This window comes from Diadema antillarum, unplaced genomic scaffold (assembly GCF_040938485.1).
Source record: "Diadema antillarum isolate AM-2024a unplaced genomic scaffold, OU_Dant_1.0 seq00000338_RagTag, whole genome shotgun sequence".
Classification (NCBI taxonomy): Eukaryota; Metazoa; Echinodermata; class Echinoidea; order Diadematoida; family Diadematidae; genus Diadema; species Diadema antillarum.
In genome coordinates this window covers 1,230,565-1,252,101 of record NW_027271351.1, presented here as the reverse complement: position 1 = coordinate 1,252,101, position 21,537 = coordinate 1,230,565, and the positions used below count along the sequence as shown (strand labels likewise).

The 21,537-nt window shown below is 39.1% G+C and overlaps 1 protein-coding gene across 1 annotated transcript; it reads right to left on the bottom strand.

The window, feature by feature from the left end:
- Positions 1 to 391: 391 nt before the first annotated feature.
- Positions 392 to 21,103, bottom strand: LOC139730795 (endoplasmic reticulum junction formation protein lunapark-B-like). The gene is made up of 9 exons (XM_071641663.1): positions 20,988 to 21,103; positions 9,081 to 9,310; positions 8,108 to 8,166; positions 7,554 to 7,594; positions 6,248 to 6,386; positions 3,068 to 3,199; positions 2,679 to 2,843; positions 2,222 to 2,326; positions 392 to 1,279 (listed from the first exon to the last, which is right to left on the bottom strand). Exons 1-9 carry the CDS (start codon positions 21,012 to 21,014, stop codon positions 948 to 950), a joined length of 1,230 nt encoding a protein of 409 aa, XP_071497764.1. The 5' UTR covers positions 21,015 to 21,103; the 3' UTR covers positions 392 to 947.
- Between the last annotated feature and the right edge of the window lie 434 nt (positions 21,104 to 21,537).

Here is a 21,537-nt window from a genome sequence, read left to right as displayed (position 1 = left end):
CTGGACTAGAGAACTCTATAGTTTGTGATGTCATAGCACTAGAATAATATAAAAAAAAATATAAAAAGGAGTTTCACAGAAAGTCCTATTCAGAGGACGCTGAAAGAGAACATGACGAAGCTCCTCCAGAATGTACAGATGATCATAGCTGCCTTATCAGTTTTCAACAGGTTAAAGGAATGTGTACTTTTCAACAAAAAGAAGATAATTCTGTGTTTTTTAATGATATCATTCTTGAATCTACTACTGTGAAATGACAAATTGTTGTAAAAGTTACAATCTAGAGAGGAGAGTTGGTGGAATTAATCAACGCTTTAAGATTTCATAACTTATGAAAGGACAGTCTAATTTCACTCAAACTTTCACTGAGGTCTTTATTCATCTTCTTGCCTCTACTGAATCTGCATTTTATGAGCAGAAAAACTTCCCCTTTTGAAGTGCAGAGGTTTGCCCAATCTTCTAAAAACTGTGCGTAAAGTTGATGACTTACACGTGACAGCAATCGCACTGCCGGGCAACATGACAGTTTTACCAACTAGATCGTTCGACGTGTCAATGTCAAACTCCGGCTTGGCTCATCTGAGCATCTAATGTCAGCAAGGTGACAGGCATTGTTCACGCTTAACACAAACATCCAATCACAATTCAACAAAACAACACCTCTTTGTATTTACATATGCCATTGAAACTTTTGGCAAAGCAATGCTATATTTTCAAATACCAAGCACAACATCCAATTAAACCCAAAAGAGTCAACAACAGAACATCACAATACATTAGCTTGAATATCGATTCCCTCATACCAACAACTTGCTTGCTGCTTGCGTACTTTTTTGTTTGTTGGTGTTTCAGCTATAAATGACAAAGAGTTCCTGCTTACAGCATTGCATGATCACATGGTGACGTCAAAAGAAAGAAAAAAATCAAGACCATGCAGAGATGCACTGCTATCTCTCATCATCCTGATCCTTCCCTTCACTCATTGCCATGGCAACCGCTTCCGATGCAGGCGGCTCCTCCAGTTGTCCTGGTTGCATGGCCGTGGCCACGCCCTCTTCCCTAGACTCTCTGCCAGCAGTTTCGCCCAGTTGTCCTGGTTGCGTGGCCGTGGCCACGCCCTCTTCCCTAGACTCTCTGCCAGCAGTTTCGCCCGTGCCCAGCACCTCATCGACGGATGCTGTGGGTTGTTCAGACTGCTCAGGGGGACTGTTGGCTGAGTCTGAGCTGCCTGCCTCGCTACCACTGCTGGATGACCCAGATTCTCTGCGCTCTTGCCCCACTTTGGAAAAAAACAGGACAAAATATTTTGCTATATTTCATTCCATATTTTCATGATTCAAATGTCTTGAGATCTTTATTCCACAAATCATGAAAAAAAAAAAGATATCTGTTTGACAATATTTCGTGAAACTTGCAAATGATGAATACTACTTCCTTCAATCCACCAGAATGTTACCATCCTTGTTTATTGTGAGCCCCCAGAATATGGTAGAGGTATGTCGATGACACCTTTGTCATCATAGATCAAGACAAATGAATTTACAACATACATCAATAGCATAGACCAGCATATACAGTTCACTGTACCTGTTTCCTTTACAACAACAGACCTATTCAGAAAATTGTCATCAAAGTTCATTCATTACTTGTTAAAGGAGACCTCCTGATGATTTTCAGATTTTTACATTTGAGCAACTATAAATTAGTTATACTGAGGACAGAGTTTCAGTATTTGTGATAACTGGGATGAAGAATAAGAATATTTTCAAAATGTAGAACAAATTGCGATGAACAAGGATGATGACATGGCAGAGTCACCATAAGAATGCATGAGTTAGGGCTCAAGGAACAGAACAAAAGAAGATAACATGCATAATACACAGGTGAACTCACAAGCAAGCGGTATTGTAATGGAATTACACTGCTACATTTCTGAAATATGTGAACCTCCTATGTCATCATCCTTGTTCAGAGTAATTTGTTTAAGGTTTTTCAAAGTATTGTTTCTCTGCTCAAGAACCACAATAAATTCCACAAATCTATACATGTACTACAAATGTACTACATGATGTGAAATTATGAAAATCGTCAGGAATGTCCCTTTGAGTATTATTAAAGTACTGTTAAGAGACAAACAAACACACAAACAAAAGGTGGCAGAGACATAACTCCTTGGCAGAGGTGATTAAAAAAAAAAAAAAAAATCCATGGGTGTTCTGACCTGTTCTGGGCCCCGGGGTGATGGCAGGTACCTCTGGCAGCTTGGGGGCGTTTGGCCGCACCTTCTTGGCTGGATTGAAGGTGCCGCAGTATGCACAGCGGAAGGCTGGATGAGGCAACAAAGACAACACATGATCTCTTGAAATGTTATGTCCCATTATTTGCCTGCTCTCCTTCGCTCAGTACTTTTTTTTCTTTGATCTGCTGTGTTTGGCTTTTTGACTTTTACACAAAACTGCAAGAAGAATATCAATATGCCTACAAACAGATTCTCTTCAACTTCCCTGCTAGCAATGCGTGCAATTTTGCATTTTATTCAGTGCATTTAAACAGGGCTGTAAATTGTCCGTCACCTTGAATGAAATGAGGTTAAAAGCAGGTCAATGAGGTAGGGGCTGGGGTGTGTGTGTGTGTGGGGGGGGGGGGGGGGGGGGTGGAGGGGGAGGATAGAAACGTACCAAGATATTCAAACTCCTCCTTTAAGGCCATGCCGTTATGTGCGTAGCAGTGGCGGCAGATGAGAGCATAGCGGCTGCTGGGTCCGTCTCCCACCAGGTACCCCACCAGCTTGTCGAAGGTGCCCTGCTCCTGGGTAAGAATGGGTCTCACTGTGCCTGGTGACCCTGTCCATCAGAGTAGGTAGGAAAAGAAAATGGGTTTTAGCCATCACCTATGCAAAACCAATCAATTAGTGATGACTGCATCATCTTTAATCAAGCTTTTCTCTTCAACCATGTAATATACGAAGATCTGCTTTATCATCTTATAGTATTCCTTAATCTACATGACTTGATACATATATGATCAAACTGACAGACTGTTTTCACACTTGAAGGACAGAACTCACTCAGCATGGCGGCCTGCGGTGTTTGAAGCATCGGCTGATGTCCTCGGCCTGTCATGGGCGTCTGTGGGGTGGCCCGAGGGGAACCCTGTCCGCGGCCACGCCCACGGGCACTCAGAGGTCTCTGGCGCAGAGCTGAGGGCAGCAGAAGAAGATGTCAAAAAAGCGTCATAGGATGTATGACACATAACAAATTTTAATCAATAAAATCTGAGAAAGTTATGAAGTGACCAAGGCATGTAACTCATGCATAATCATAACTCAATCTTTTTAATCATTCACATTTTTTTTTTCAAGAAATGTGAGAAGGAATTCTAGTCTTACCATCTGACAATGCACTTTACACACACACACACACACACACACACACACAACACACACACACACACACACACACACACACACACTCACTCACAAAAACACACATCTAATTACTACAACAAAACAAGGAAAGATAGGTTGTACAATGTCATTACTGAAGAACCTACAAAGATTATGTCATAAACTTCAAGTATGGTTCAATTTTCCATTGTGATGAACATGCATTTTTCATCCATAGGCATGGATGCCAACCTTGAAAACATTAATGCGGAATTCTGAAAGCTGAAAAGGTTTTTTTTTTTATTTTTGGTAGAAAAACAGTATTTTGCCTTTATTGCAATAGACATGCATAGTCACGCAATATGGAAAAACGGTATTTTTCAGAAAACCAGCAGGATTTTTCGCCGGGGGGGGGGGGGGGGGGGGGGGAGTACTTGATATTGCAAAACAACAACAACAACATTAGTCAGCATCTCCGCATAGTTTATCAAAACAAGAATAAAAACTTGCTCATGAACATGAATGAATATTCCACTGACATAGATATGGATATGAATGTACAGTATGTCCCCAAAAAAATTACAACGGGACCCCCCGCAATGATATCTTTAGAAATAGTGAATCAATCTAAATACAAATTCAGGGTATGAAACTAAAACTCATTGCCCACATCTTACAGAAAACCCCATTCGATTTGCTTCAGTGGTCAAAGAGAAATGAGGAATTTTGTAGAGGATGTCGGGAATCTCTTTTGTCCAAGTTCTGTCTATTATTCACGCACTAGAGCATTGAATTGCTAAAATTGGAAAAACTAGACTCATGAGATGCTTTACAACAATCTACATTTCTCTGTGACCGCTTAACCAAATTGAATGAGGTTTTCTGCAAAATAGAGCTAAGATGTTATATTTTAAGGCCCCGAAGTAGCACTTAGACAGGTCGATCATTTTGGATGTTATCAATTCGAAAATTTGATTGTAATTTTTGGGGGACATACTGCAGTATGTCCCACAAAAATTACAATCAGATTTTCGCATTGATAACATCCAATATGATTATTTTTTTTTCAATGCTACTTCAGGGTCTTAAAATATAACATCTTAGCTCTATTTTGCAGAAATCCCCATTTGATTTGGTTAAGCGGTCACAGAGAAATGGGGATTGTAGTAAAGCATGTCATGAGTCTGATTCTTCCAAGTTTAGCACTTCGATGATTTTGTGTGTGAACAATAGACAGAACTTGGACAAAAGAGATTCCCGACATCCTCTACAAAATTCCTCATTTCTCTTTAACCACTGAAGCAAATCGAATGGGGTTTTCTGTAAGATGTGGGCAATGAGTTATAGTTTCATACCCTGAATTTGCATTTAGATTGATGCAATATTTTTAAAGATATCATTGCGTAGGGCCCCGTTGTAATTTTTTTTGGGACATACGGTACAGTATGTAATGCTATACTATGAGTATCTGGCTTTGCTATTTGTCTGACTCAATCAATGCCGTGCACAAATGAGAACAAATGTTGCTGTTTTTACATTGTTATTTTGTATTTCACACCAAAATATGTGCCAGTGGCATGTGGGGATGGCATCACAGTTAACAGGCTAATTTCACAGATTTCATCTACCATGACTGTATGCAAACAGTAAAACACTGATGCAGACTTCAGACACATTTTCTTTCTATGTGGTACACATCGGAATGGCACACGACACATTGACAGATGTACAACATGTTTTCACACTGATTCATTTCTGTTGATAGATTTACAGTCCCAGGTGTGCATATATTTATTGATTACATACCACCTGTTTGTTTCTACTCTTTTGTCATTTCCTTTCTTTCTTTCTATCTCTTTCTCTCTGATACCATTGCACAATCGACGATGAGAATGTTTTGTAATGATCCCTATTTCATGGCATCATAAGGGATAGAAATCCGACTCGGGTCATGTTTATAGGGTTTTTAATCTATACTTAAATTTTCATTAATTTAAACATGCTCATCAATCATAGACTGTATGTTTTCAAGACTCAGTGTTGTAAGAGCATTTAAAGTAAAACTGTTTGTCTAGGTAATGATTTCAATTTAGAAGGTTACAAGCTGGCTCCAGTATTGCATCATATTGATGTTATTTGCATTCTGCACATTCAGAACAGAAGGAAGTAAATCACTGTTAACAAATCAAATACAAATCTTGACCAATGAGTCCATGAATTGACCGTAAAAGCAATTTCATAATTGGTTAGAAATTGCATGTTGTGACTGATGCAGGTAATCATAGTTTACAGTTATGCTATAAGGGGTGGTCATGTCCCCTGTGTTGCTGGTGTCACGTCAGTCAAATATTAGGTGGGTTTGAGATCTCTTGCATGGGTGTGAGAGGAGGTATAAATGGTACTTTGAATCGAGTGTTACGGTGTTAATGCTTGTCCCATGAACAAAGTAGGGTGTAATGTGCCTGGTGTATATGATGTCAAACACATCTCTCTTGATGGAGACAGCTGACCTACGCCCAAGCCTACAAATTTTTTGTAGGACATGTCAGATTGGTTTATGTTGGGGTGTTAAGGGCACTGGGTGGTCAAAATTACGATGTATGTTTAACAGCCTATGACTTATGCAACATAGAGTGCTAATGTCCTTGGTGTGTATGATATTACCAAGGAGCTTCTTGATATTACACACCATTCATCTAGTGTAGGCAACTGCCTTATGCCTAGATTTGGAATCTTACAGACAGGTATGTGAGTGGTTTTGGTGTCATCAAAGTTGGTTGCTATGTGTAGAGTAAATGTCCATTATTTACACAAAACAGGGTGGTAATGTTCCTGGTGTAGATGAAATAACACATTTCTCACCTGGTGTAGGTAACTGCCTCAGAGTAGGGCTAGGTGTACGTTGGATTGGTGTCGGTGGGGGCATGACAGCGCTGGGGTCAAACTTCTCCAGGATCTCTTTTGCCTTCTTGTAGCTCTCATTTTCTTTGACATCTTCAAGCTGTATTAAGAAAGAAGAGGAAGAGGTAGGAGATTACAAGATGACCTACAATCCACCTCAGTTGTAGTTCAAATTGAAAACACTCATTCTCTCTCAGTTTTGGGACCTTTTCTTATTGTTTGTTGGGGAAGGAGGCATTAAAACACTCACAGTAATCAATCTATCTGACAGTATATTATCATAGTTTGAATGAGAAAACATAACACATTCTTAAAATCAGATTTCTTCAATCTGCATGTAGGTGAGAATCAATACATACTCATAATCACTAACTACTACAGCAATCAAGGTGAGATATATTTGTTGCAGATCTGTAGAAAATTGAGAAGCCACTCTTTCTTTCTCTCAAAACTTCACATGCTTCTAATGCCATCCATTTTTCTAGATTTTTGATTGAAAATGCATTTTTTTTCTATGAAAATTTATTTCTAAAGTGCTCTTTTTTTTTGGGGGGGGGGGGGCAGCAAATGGATGATGTTCAAGTGTAACTTCAACAATCATAATAATAACGTAATTTAGAATTACTTCTGTGCTTTTTTAAACATCAGTATTCCATTCTATGGCATCAAAATATGATTGATGGTTTTATTTTCTAGACAAAGCAAATAGACATCAAAGGTTAATTTCAAGTGCTGTATTCAAGCAGACAGGCATATATATGAAAAGACAGGGGTATGGGTATGGGGGGCATAGTTGTAATTCCCACAACAAATATGCAATAATGGCATTGCCATACAGATAGGAACAACTTTCTGCACTGTGAACCCACACAGCACTTCTCCTGTTTTGTTACCTAGACATGTAGGATGGCCCTCATAACTCATACTGTATGCTGAGAAAAATAGCACACTGTTGTGGACTAGTGATTTCATATTTCATCTCAAAGTATCTTGTGACTTACATTTATAAATCACTGTAATCAGTCAAAGACATAACATCAAACAAAATACAGGATTTTCAGCACAGTTGCTATGGCATTACCTGTTTACCTTTTTTTATATGTATAAGGGGATATAAAAAGTCAGACATTTCATAGGCAAGGAAAAAGCAACAATTCAATTTTTTTTTAAATTAATTGACTGTTTCATGAGGGAAAGGCCATAGAAAGAGGAGCTACTGTCAAATTATATGGGGGAAAGCTTTCGGAAATCAGAATCATCAACTCACCACATTCTTTTTCTGATTTCTTAACTCTTCAAGGGCAAGATCTTGAAAAGAAACAAAAGAACACACATCAAACAAACAGACATACATACTTGCATATACATACAATTGTTGTTGCAGCATCTTTTCACTGATCATATCACAGCAGTGCTGTCATGCCTTTCTCTCAGTTCTTGTTTACTTGCCTTGACAATATGGACAATGTGTTACTACACTTATCAATTAATTTCTAGGTTATACATCAACTAGCACACAGACTGTACATAGCTGTTTAGCATTTGTTATTTTCATATCATGCAAGGTTACACTGTTAAAATTTTCTCTTTTCATTCAAGGAAGAAACAAGGGGTAAATCAGCCGATATTTGGTCAAACAACTTACTCTACCGACCTATCCAAGACCCAGAAATCTAAGAAACCCTCAGAAGAGCAATATGGTCATTCACAACAAAATGTTTTTCAAAGACATTAAAACTTTTAGTATACTCGTAAGAAGAAAGAGTGGAACCAATAGTACTTCATGTAATTCATTGATTTCGCGTTGAATAACTTTCTCACCATTTCTGGCAATCCTCTTCACAAAGTACCAGTGTAGTGCTTTCCTCACAAACCAGATTCTGTGTAGGTGAGAAAATTCCATTAAACTCACACATTAATTAAAAAAACAACAACAACAGCAATGGAAGACTAATTTTGAACAGTGTTATGCATGATTCATGCTCTTTGCCACAGGCAAACCAATGGGGAAAATGACAAAAAATGCATTAGCCATGTCAACACAATTGCCTGACACTTCTATCACAATTGCACATGACAGTCTTGCCTTTGAGTACAATAGGGTTAAAAAAGTCTACTTGCATCAAAATAATGTTGTGGAGTAATTTCCTTCCATTACTTGTACATGAGCATAATCTCATCACTATGCATGTAGCACAAAATGATTCATCTTTGCTGATGAGCTGAATGTTAACATAACGTGATGTCCAGTGTCAAATGCCACAACACTGCAATTCATGCACAACACCAAACATAAATGTTAGTGTGAATACTAAATGATGCACAGCTATAGCTATGTTATAATACAAAACACTAGGTTATGCACGTGTCAACCTTGTGAATCTTGCATCACGAATACGATCATGTGCCATTTCAATATCAGTGGAAAAGTGGTTGTCGATGTTTTCTGCTTTGCACTTGTTTGATAATATGTAAACATCCCAAACATCCCAGGTTATATTCAATTCAATTCAGTTCAATTCAATTCAATTCAATTCAATTCAATCCAATTCACTTATTTTTTTAAATGTATTTCAATAAACTCATACAAGTAATATCCCATAAGTGTCTTTTTCTGTGATCGAAACCTGGAAATTGCAATGAGGATATGCCAAACTGGAGCATCTTTATCATATTCTGATCTATTCAACCAGTCTCGATGCATAACTACTTAGATTTCAATCTGTGTCAGAATTAGATTAGAAAGTCAATCTTTGGTCACTTGTCGACTGACTGCACTGTCTCGCAAACTTACAGGAAAGGAGAAAAAAGGAGTGGCAGAATCTGGACCAGTCTTTGCTGCCATGATGTAGCCTCATAGAGAAAGTAGAAGAAGAGCGCCATCACAAAGTAGCCAATGACCGAGTAGAGCATCAGTCGCCCCATGTAGTGTTTCTCCAGCTCGACATCCCGGCGTTTTAGTCTGACCAACCTCTCAATGTCCTTATCGATTCCCTCAAGGATCTCTACCGTGGTCTTGCGTTTCTGTGAGCAATGGAAAGATGCTTTGAGATTCACTGGTGGAATAATGCACTCAAAAAGTAGGTACAAACAGCACAGTTTATTACCTGCTGCAATCATCAAAATAGTCCAAGATTTTCTATATACTGTAAAACATGATGTATGCACAGCATGAAATTTTCGTGAATTGGAGCCGATGGCCTCCTTTGTGGCATGAAATTTTCACGAATTACCACTGGCATTCAATGCATATAGTGTAGACAAGAACTTTGGTATGCATTTTGATTTCGTGAATCCTGGCTCTCAGGAAATTCGCAAAATTAAAATGCTCGCAGACATTCCTTTTTTTACAGTACATACCTTCTCTTACTCTCTTTATGTCACTGTCTACCTGTCTGTCTGTCTGTCTGTCTACCTGTGTGTGTGAGTGTGTCACTCTCTCTCGCTCTCTAGTCAGTTAGAATAGCTATCAGTGTACAGAGTTCTCATGATGAAATCCCATCATCCCTCCCCACACTCACACACACACACACACACACACACACACACCATATTTACCATAGTTGCATCATGAAACATGAGATGTGAATAGTGGGCACTTATTCTGCAATTTCTGCATATCAAAATGTTATGATGTTGAGAAGTTGACCAAAGCACAGGACTATGTACATTGTACTGTATGCACAGACAGGAGTTCAACAACTTGGTGAAGTAGGTGTCCAGGTTTAGAAATAAGGAGAAAAAAAAATCAAGAGATTTCAAAGAAAATTGATGAGATACAGTCTGTCCTGACTACCACTACCATGTCATATGAAGTCCACAATTAAAACAACAACAGCCACTACACTGAGAAATGACTGTACCTGTGATAAACTATGCCATGTGTACCATTCCAGCTTGGCATCATCACACATGAACTGCTTTTCAGATTTGAGCAAGCAAGATAATATGAGTTATTCTTGTGCCTATCTGTATGGGGTGAAGTCAAAAGACACTTTGTTTAAAGGCATAAACTCTAGGTCTCTAGTCAAGATTTTTCTTTCTTTGTCTTCTCATTTCTCTTGATTGACCTCCTTTGCAAAGTAAATTGATTAAGTAAATACAATAAGCAACATTATTGTTATATTCAAACGAAGTAACATAGTGTACTGTGATACTAAGGCCAAGTAAAAAAAGAAGGTAGTTTCTTGTCTGGGTTTTTTGAGCAAGGCGATGAGGGAGGTCTTTACTATTTGATATCTTGCTATTTTTTTGAGGATTGTCAAAATGAAAGTAATATGTGTTTCTCATCCGGTAATTCTGAGAAAGGTAACGAGAGAGGGCTTTACTATTTTCTATATCCAATTTGGGAAATGAAATATCACTCTGGTAGCTGTGTTATGAGAGACCAGGTCCCAAGTGTATGTCTTGCCTGCACTCGGTGCATTTTCAAACAAATAGATATATGTACCATACTTGAAATGAAACTTCATGCATGCAGAAATACATTTGCTTTTTCTTTCCACTACAGATGTCGAAGGGAAAATGGCCATCTTAATACTGGTATTTAGTGTTGTAATGGCATTTCTGATACCAGTGTATTTGCAATTCTGATGTATTGTGCTATTAATGGAAACAGGTATAAAACATGTCTTTCAACAAATGTACGACTGAAATAAATTCCATGATATTCAAAACACTGCTTTATTTATCATTTGTGTTTGTGACTTTTTGTGTCCACACAGCTGGTATGTATCTGCATTTCTTCACAGTACAATTGTAGCACGTTCAACTGGAAACTGGCTTGTACAATAATTGCAGATGGATGTCAAAATGATACTAATATGGCATTATAGCATTAAACATTTAAAGATGTGTCTTCATGTTCTATCATCATTTGGATGACGAATGATTGTATACCAAAACTACATATGTTGTAAAACATGTACCTGTGAAGGTAAGTCACATTCTCCCTTCATTTCTTCCATGGCCATCATTACAGTTACAGTTACATTACACTTTTTTTTAACATAAAATATACACATTTATGCATCACTTGTTGAATCCAACCATCATCTCTGGAAATGCATAGCATTATTTTTGCCTTTCAACACAACACAAACTTACTGAGTTTGATCTTTTCTCATATGAAAACTTATTTGCTCAAGGATTTAAAATGCTGCAGACAGTACTGCCAATTGTCAACCCTGTGAAACGACCTCCTGATTTTCTTTTTACTGAAAGACAGAATACGAACCAGTTGAATACTATATTCACTATTTAAAATCGTTCGCTGTGCACACGTGCGCTTGAGATCGGTTTTCTCCATCACTCCACGATTTTTTTTTCCAGCTCCACAACGATGCTATATATGCTGGCTGGCTGGTCTCCTCTACTACAGTGAAACCCCGTTATAACAAGTTTGGTTATAACGAGGAACCGCTTATAGCGAGGTGATCGCGTCGGTCCCGTTTTCCTTTGCGTGTAATGGCAGAACGAATCTGTTATAACGTGTTCGGTTATAACGAGATTCCAGTTATAACGAGGACAATTTCGGTAAATCATGATAAAGAAAAACATAAGCAATTTGATCGGATATAATGAGGTTCCATTTCTTGACCAAATTGCCGCTTTCACACACGCGACAAATGAAACATTGGAAACCGCAATCTCGCTATCCACGTCTTTTCCCGTTTTGCAGAGAACCGTTCCTTCCATGTTTTCTTCTTAATCACGCGATAAGACATACGAACACCTTCCGATGTTCCTACTAAATTATTAAACATGATCATTCGATTTTCTTTTTCGCGAGAAACGCGTGCGTGATATGAGGTCAGACCACAGCGCAACGAGAAAAAAAATAGATAACGCATTCAAAAACATTTCATGTAGCGACAATAAAATTGTGACCAAAAATGGACAATTGGAATGCGTGTGCAACTCATCATTATATCCTTTCCAATTTTAGTTCCGACTTCCAGTTCTTTTGCTGGTTTTGAGCAAGTATGAGTTTGGATGATTAAAGCCGAAATAATAAAATCATCGCCCCGATCCCGCCGGGTGACAGTAGCGTTAAAATAGTTGAGTAACGCATGTTAACCTATACTTAATCGGTGTTCAGAAAAAGAAGCAAACACATTTACTAGTTTGAATAGATCTGGATTTGTTCATTATCATTTAACAAATGATAATTTGAATATGAGTGTGTATGATCAAAGCAGAAATAACAAGGAAAAGTAGAAATTACGCAGTGCGTAATATATGTCCCCGCCGGAAGTAGCATTTAGTAGCAAAATGTACAATATAGGTAAAAAATCAAGGTCAAAGGTCAAAGAAGTCAAAGGTCAAAATTCTGTGTAGAAGTTTTGAAGCCCTCACCTAGTGCCATCACATAAAGGAAACAGAATTGAAATCGGGTTAGAAATGGCGAAGGAGTAGCATTTTGTAGCCAATGTACAATATAGGTCAAAAATCAAGGTCAGAGGTCAAAGAAGTCAAAGGTCAAAATTCTGTGTACAAATTTTGAAGCCCTCACCTAGTGCCATCACATAAAGCAAACGGAAGTGAAATCGGGTTAGAAATGGCGAAGGAGTAGCATTTTGTAGCGAAATGAACAATACAGGTCAAAAATCAAGGTCAAAGGTCAAAGAAGTCAAAGTTCAAAATTCTGTGTAGAAGTTTTGAAGCCCTCACCTAGTGCCATCACATAAAGCAAACGGAATCGAAATCGGGTTAGAAATGGCGAAGGAGTAGCATTTTGTAGCAAAATGTACAATATAAGTAAAAAAATCAAGGTCAAAGGTCAAAGAAGTCAAAGGTCAAAATTCTGTGTAGAAGTTTTGAAGCCCTCACCTAGTGCCATCACATAAAGCAAACGGAATCGAAATCGGGTTAGAAATGGCGAAGGAGTAGCATTTTGTAGCAAAATGTACAATACAGGTCAAAAATCAAGGTCAAAGGTCAAAGAAGTCAAAGGTCAAAATTCTGTGTAGCAGTTTTGAAGCCCTCACCTAGTGCCATCACATAAAGCAAACGGAATCGAAATCGGGTTAGAAATGGCGAAGGAGTAGCATTTTGTAGCAAAATGTACAATATAGGTCAAAGGTCAAGGTCAAAGGTCACGACTGAAATTCTGTGTAGAAGTTTCAAAGCTCCCATGTAGTGCTATCATATAAAGCAAACAGAATCAAAATTGGCTCATAAATGACAGAGAAGTAGCAAATTGAAGATTTTGATCACACACGGACGCACACACGGACACACGGACGGACGGACGGATGGACACACGGACACACACACGTACGGAGCCCGTTTCATAGTCCCCTGCTCGAACTCGTTCGGCAGGGACAATTAGTGAAATCATCGCGATCCTGCCAGGTGACAGTAGAGTAAAAATAGTTGAATAACGCATGTTAACCTACTTAATCGGTGCTCGGAAAAAGAAACAAACGCATGTATAGTTTGAGATCTGGATTTGTTCATTATCATTTAACGAATGATAATTTAAATATATATGAGTGTGTATGATTAAAGCCGAAATAATCAATGAAATCACAGCGATCTCGCCGGGTGACAGTAGCATAAAAATTGTTGAATAACGCATGTTAACCTACTTAATCGGTGCTCGGAAATAGAAACAAACGCATTCAACAGTTCAAGAACGGATGTACAAAATGCGAAGAGATTTTCGGAAGAAAATAAAGATCGCATTTTTAATCCCTTCGAGCACAACGATCATACATTGTATAAAATTACAGCCAAATGATTCATGAAATTATCGAATTCCCGCTGGGCACCAACAGCGTAAAATACCTTGCGCCAGTGTGTTATACTGCCCTCTTACGGGCAGTGTTTGAGATGTATGTTATATTGTTGTTGTACAACCTTCGCCCCTTTCGGCCGGCAGTTTGTGTTGCGTGAGCATAATAAAGTTTGCTTAAACCTTAACTATTGTGACTGGTTATCCATCCCCGAACGATGTTCATTTAATGGCGTGGTGGCAGCTACATGGGATAAAGTACCCTGCTCTTCCCTCATTACCGATGGATTTTATGCATGATATGGCAGCCAGTTGGTCGGCAAAAGCGTGTCGTGATAGGTAGTTATGGTTTGCTCGCATCTGCTGTAGTCCCATACGTAGCCCTTGAATGGCTGTTCCCTGTCCCCTTTTGAGGCAACGACCTCGCACCCAGGCCCGAGAGAGAGGCCGCCCCTACCAGTATTGTAACCAGACGTACAATGTACCAGGTACCTTACCGTGTTCATGATTCTGAGCCAATTCAAATCAAAAGAAATGAAAGCAGAAATGAATGGATGACCGAAGATGATTATGTCGGTCTTGATTATGATGATTTCTGTGATGATTATGATTATGAAAGTTGTGACAGTTGTGATGAGCCCTTCGGGGACCCAAACCAACCTCGTTCCCATGATGATAGAGTATTGCATGCTACTCGGTATGATGCAGTCGGTCCCAGTACATGTAGCAGCACTAGTCATCCTGTTTCTATGTGTATGAGTAGTTTTAGTGTTAGTGAGTCCAGTCGTTCTACCGTTAGACATAAAGTTCACAGTTGCCCAATATGTCTCGTTGCCAATCGCCCGAACCAGCATCACATCAGTGATTGCTCATTCCTACCAGAGCATGAAAGAGATATCATTACATGTGCTCGCCAAGCGGCGTCCATCCTTGGCTACTCTGATTCCCTATGTCCATATGACAACTATCTGGATGATTATGATGAGCTAGAGTCAGAATGTGATTTCTCGGAAGTTGATGAATGTTTTGATGATCTTCATGACAGTGCTTTGGCTACAGATATCGTCTGCTTGTCTGCTAGGGTATGTGTTGCTGATTCAGACAGTACTAGTCTTGGAGATGCAAAGGATATGTCAGATTTAGACAGGTCAATAGGGTTTCAAGACAATTCTTACTGCTATGATCGTGGCTCATCGGAGTCGGATGAGCTCCACTTCCGGGTTGATCAGTCGCCACAGTCTCCAGTAGCTAGTCCCTCAGTGTTGCCTGAAAAGGCCTGTATGTCTCCCTACATTGATCTTGACCATGGCCAACAGAGTGTCCGGGTTACTCTTGTCAGCGGTTCTCCACAGAACTTGATTGGCTACTCAGTGTTTAAGAGTCTTGGAGGTGTTTTAACGGACTCTTCTGAGGCATATTCAGTTGACCATTCTTCACCGTATGCAATCATTGGAGGGACGTGCCTTACACTCACAAGAGATGGAAGGGCATTTCTCTTTGAAGGGTTAGTTGTTGACTCTCCGGATGTTATAATTGAGGCAGGCATTCCGTTCATAGTGTTGCACGACATTTCCATCCGTCCCGCAAAGCGCAGTATCACAATCGGTGATGGACCTTCGTACACCTATGGTCCTGATCCTACACCAGAGGTAGATATTCGTCTTTCCCGCACACCTCCGATGTCTCTCAGCCTTCCCCGATACAACCCGCCTTCCTCTATCTCTGATGATGTGACCGCACCTTCACCAGCCAGCAACGGTCACCACCAAGGCATCGGCCTACACCCTCATTCCCAGGATGCTGAGGCTGCACGTCAGTGTCTAGCTCAGTCGGAGCTAGCCATCATTCCCACCCCTGAGATGAATCGCACCATCCCTGATGTCACCGATGATTCCTCTGGTGCCCTAACCACACCTCGTCATCGCTCTGGCTTGCCAGCATGCCAGCCATCTTCAGATGTCAACCAGTGCCCCTCACCCACTGATGAGCTTCCTGTGGATGTTCTCAATATCAGTGTTAGTAGCATCAGCACTCCTCATCGACGCAGTGGCCCCCCAGACCATCCTCGCACTATCGAGATCAACGACCCTCCTGGGCGCCCCCCAGATGCATCCAGAGGACCCCGTGCCTTCACCAGTACCTCCACTCCTGGAGATACATCTCACGTTCCACGGCGTGAGAAGAGTACTGCTCCTCGTGTTCAGCTCTGCACATTTGTGATGTCTCCAACCTCAGACATTGCTCCTATTCCTCGACCAGGTCACTCCACGGGCTTGCATGTAGGACCCCCTCCTGGCCGTCCTCCAGACATTGACTGTATGTTCAGAAGCTCCCTGATAACTGATAACCCCCATTTTTGACCTCAGCTACCGGATGTTCCTGGACTCTGACTTGTGAATTGAATTGTGTGCCACATGCCTGCTTCATTTTTATGAGTTTGTTAAGCCAATATATTTGTGTATACATGTAATAGGATACATGGATGTCGTTGATTAACTAATGCAGGATCTTTAAGGTTATTGGTTATTTTTTTTAATTATGTATAATGTATATGTGAAATTAGTGCTTAGAAGTGAGACACAAAAAGTGCGATGTATAAGTTTGTGATCTGTTATGTTTTATTTGCAAGGTAATATTGTAAACTTTAGTTGTTAATTATGTTAGTTATATTGAAATGTTTTCTTATAATGGGTGAAGTTTGTGTGAATTGTGTATAATTCTGCCACTTTTGATATTTTGGCACTCTGAGATTTAAAACTCGGGTTCATTTTTTGTTTGTTTGTTTTTGTGATTGTATGAAATCTATGCACGGCATGCATTTTTTTTTTCTTTGAGCATACTATATTACAAAGTTGCTAATATTTTTGTTCTGGTCTAAAGTGTTTTGCATTTATTCTGATTCATGTAATGTACGGAGACAGTGCATGTGTATTGTTATTGGATGCAAGTACATGTTGTAGTATACATCATATAAGCAGCCAGTTGACTTGCACATAGCAAGTTGTGCAAATCTGAATAACATGTTTACCGTTTTATGTATGTAGCATACACATGATGGTTTTTGCCAGCAACTCAAGTATAAGTCAGCATTTTTATGTTTGTGTTTTTGCCTTTCAGTTTGCCCAGTGTGTATGATTCTTTGAGTCATTTCCTCTGTCTTATGTCAAATACATATTGCACACATTTAGGAGAGGTGAAATTTTTACATACGTATGTATGATGCTCGTTTGATTTTTTTTGTTGTTGCGTATGCAAGGGTAGAATATCAGTAACAGGTTTACTGCTAAAGAAAAGATAAATGTACGTATGATGATAATTTGTCATTATATGAAGTTTATATGATATGTATGGTAACACATTGTACATGGCATATACAATGTAGTTTTGATGGACCTCATGTAGTTCACTCTTCCCCTTTTTGATATGTAAGAATCATGTGTCAGGTCATATTGTATGGAGTGACGTCAATGTCGGAGTCCGTTTTTGATACACTTGAAGGACAAAATATGTTTCCGAAGTTTGAGTATGTTTTTAAAAGTATAATACACCGTACAGGTGTATTTGATCTCTGCGTTTTTCTGATACAAATGTATATTGTAATTTGTTTTTATATACAGTACATCTTTTATTGGATGTATCATTGTCGGTTGTTTCGTTTGGTATTATATGCCGAAGGGTTGTAGTTATAACTCACATGATCAGTTAATGATGACATTAAGGTTTTGATATTGCTACATCAGATGGGTGGCTATTCTCAGCGGCTTTCATTCACATGCGTGTCTTACTCATACCGATTTGAATACATGTATCAGGCATTATTATGAACACACCACATTGTTGTTTTCAATGCCATGTTGCTTTCATTTGATTTATCTAGGGATTTTTGTCTCTGCGCTTTTCGAGCCTATGTTGATGTCTATTTGGTTCTAATGTAACAACATTGTGTGTGGTGTGTATGTGCTTTAAGACTGTAGAGGAAAGACAGCTATAGTGTAGTGTTTATGTACACTCGTCCCAAATCCCAGCATATGTAGAAGAAAAGGGATTACAGCTGTATGTGCTGTGTTTAACAGTGTTGTAACAAAAGAGTGAATGCGAGTGGGGAGACCATGGTACTTACGTAGGCCTACAGTAGTAGTGTTTCATATTGTGAGAAAAGGTAGAAAGTGAGGTAGCTACACGTGTTTGTATGATATTTGATAGTTGACATTGTGAAATATTTTCTGTTTCATTTACACCGTAAAGTAGTTTGTTTTATTAAGTGTTTTATGATTGGTAGAAGACGTTGTACAGGGTATGTATGAGGTTATACATGTATAGCATAGGTTATTGGTATTTTTGTATGAGCATGATTCTGATTGGTGATCCATTGAGTAAGTACTGTATGATAGCAGTGCTTATCATAGTGTAATGTTGGTGTGTCATATTAGTTGGTTGTCAGTCCATACAAGTTTCTAGAGACTGTGTCTATATGGGGATAATGTTTGTATTAATGTTATCAAATCATTGAGTGTTCGTAATGTGGTCTAGCTATCCACATCATTAGTCAGAAGTTTGATTGGTTTAATTCCACACACATTCTTGGCATATTGAATGTGCATGATTATTCCATAGCCAAGGGTTTTCCATTGTGTTGTGTAGAAGAAGACAGAAAGAAGAAAGTGATCGCGCCAGTGTGTTATACTGCCCTCTTACGGGCAGTGTTTGAGATGTATGTTATATTGTTGTTGTACAACCTTCGCCCCTTTCGGCCGGCAGTTTGTGTTGCGTGAGCATAATAAAGTTTGCTTAAACCTTAACTATTGTGACTGGTTATCCATCCCCGAACGATGTTCATTTAATGGCGTTGCAAGTTAGCGGTAAACAACGCACGTATGTTTCTCTGAAATCATCGCGATCTCGACAGGTGACAGTAGTGTTAAAAAAAAGTTGAATGACGCATGTTAACCTAAATCAGAAAAAGAAACAAACCCATTTATTAGTTTGAATAGATCCTGTACAGATTTGCGTAAACAGGATGACAACCTCCCACATTCAATTCTGTCACATATTTTCAAGAACGGTCGTACAAAACGCGAAGAGATTTTCAGAAGAAAATAAAGAACGCATTTTTAATCCATTTGAGCAAACGATCATACATTGTACCGAAGTGTGTACAAGATTACAGCCGAAATGATTTATGAAATCATCGCATTCCCGCTGGGCACCAACAGCGTAAAAATACCTAGCAAGTTACGGCAAACAAGGCCTGTATGTTACTCTATATATTTGCCCCCATATTTGCGCTGGTGTTTAGAAAAAGCTTAACAAACAAGAATAGCAATAAAGAATTAACTTATCATTTCAGCCTCTATTTCTTCGTCTAACTCACAAATAATCTCTCTTTATTCTCTCAATAATAACGCTCAATTCTTGTGCAACAACAATGCAAAGGATATGTTTAAGTTTCATTGATGGGTATATGACGTCATGCTTATGTTTTTCTTTGTTTTTGATGAGTATGGTTATAACGAGGTAATATCGCCGGTCCAACGGACCTCGTTATCACGGGGTTTGTGGTTACATTGCGCAATCAATCTAGCAGCACATGAAGCGGGCAACAGCACGAGAGAAATGTACAGAAGGTGCTCAACGTCCTGTCTGCATCACGACGTACCGAGTGCGCTGTACATCACAGCCCAGGCCCGCCCATCCAACTACAGTTCAACTGCTTTGTTGGTCATTCCTTCTTGCCGAGCTCCCAGTGTGAAATGCATGCGTTATTACATACGCACTATGTCACAGATGAAGCTACAGTAACTTACTGCTGTACTACAGCTATAAGTAGAGGATGCAAGGCGTAATTAGAAATATTTTAGACATCACGATTGGTAGGTGAATTGTCGATTTTTTTTTTCGGCGGCCGAAAAAATAGTAAATATCAAAAAAGTCGATGAGGCAACTGAAAATCGATGCGGGCGGGGAGCGGGCTGGGACGAGAATTATGAATTTCTTGGTATTTTCAGTGCCATTTTGAAAATAGTAAATAGTAAAAAAATCGATGCAGCGGCCAAAATCGATGCGCGCGAGGACGAGAAACTGGCCTGGTTTCTTTTTATACTTGGCCTAATAGAGGGAAAATTAGATAAAAATATAAATGTTCAGGATCAAGGGTGAGTGGATGCCCTGTCCCATGATCTGGTGATGTAGGGCAATATCTGATATTTGTGGCAAGAGGTCAGGATTTCTTTCTCTGGTTTACAAAGGGGATGAAATCACTTTGATATCACCTCATCTACATTTGACTTTTTTGGAGAATTGTACATAATTTTTTTTTTTGGTCAAATCGATGAAATTGTTAGTCATTAATAGACAAATCAATTAAATTTACTACAAGAAATCTTTCCGTTCTAATCTAGACTAGACCTAGAGAGGTTAAATATTACAGCATCTACATCTGCAGCCATCTGCAGCCATTTTTAAAGTTTCTCTTGATTTTCTGAGGTCAGACTCATAACCAGAGTCATAAATTTGACTCCGAGATTTTTGTTACATTAATTAGATGATCTAAACGTCAATAAATTTAATTAGAGTCTAAATTACCGATCAAGAAGGAAAACTATGAAGCATGAGACAATGATAAGATTTTTAGAACCTAGTAAAATATGTTAGAGTACTTTAGCACGCCATAGGCCCTATACTTACGCCCATGACGGTATATTAATATTATTTAGTGTCTCTGTAGCCCGATCAGATGCCGTGTACGTACAGCGACGACAGGGCTGAATGTGTACAGGTGTATACTGGAGTAGTTTAATAGTGTCTCTGCAGCTACCTGCACACAATATTATCAGCATTTAACTAACACGTAAGTGAGTGTATGGGACTTGATACAGACGAAATTGCACCAAATTATTTTCGAACAATGAGCAAAAAATGGAGAAAAATAACTGTCACTTAAAGTAAAACTATGCAGCAACTTACGCGAAACTTGTTTAGTATAGCACCCATTGTTGCAAAGCTTGAGTCTCAACTTGTACGACCATCAGAAAATGTGATGTTTACGTGCAGCCTCGACTCAATCTGACAACTTCCTGTACGTGTACAAGCGCAAGATTCGCTTCATCGATCATACATGCAAGATTTTTATCCGCGCGGTCTATTGATTTGTACTGTACTGTGTGTACCGTACCGCGGCATTTGAAGTTTAACCCAACAATACCATGAACCCGCTGGTACCGAAGTCTATCGAGTGAAAATTAATTCACAAAATGCACATTATAACTTTACTTATGGAATCTATTGTTTTCATGTGAAGCATTTGATTTGATCAGCATCAAGGAGCAAATATTCAAACTTAATTGACGGACCTCTACCAAACTCCAATCTAAGTTGATTTTGATTAACAAATTCCTCAGAAACATAAAAACAGTTGCATCAAAAATCAGACAAACTCGGGCAAAAAAAACTTCTAGAATATATAAGTTTCACACGTTTTCTCGGAACTGCTGATGACGGCCTCACGGTCCTGATT

Excerpts from the sequence above, each read along its gene's own strand:
- LOC139730795 (XM_071641663.1), bottom strand. The coding sequence starts at position 21,014 with ATGGGTGCTATACTAAACAAGTTTCGC. Across the intron at positions 7,595-8,107 it reads GAAGAGGATTGCCAGAAATG|ATCTTGCCCTTGAAGAGTTA; the intron begins GTGAGAAAGTTA and ends TTTCTTTTCAAG. Across the intron at positions 6,387-7,553 it reads GAAATCAGAAAAAGAATGTG|CTTGAAGATGTCAAAGAAAA; the intron begins GTGAGTTGATGA and ends TTCTTAATACAG.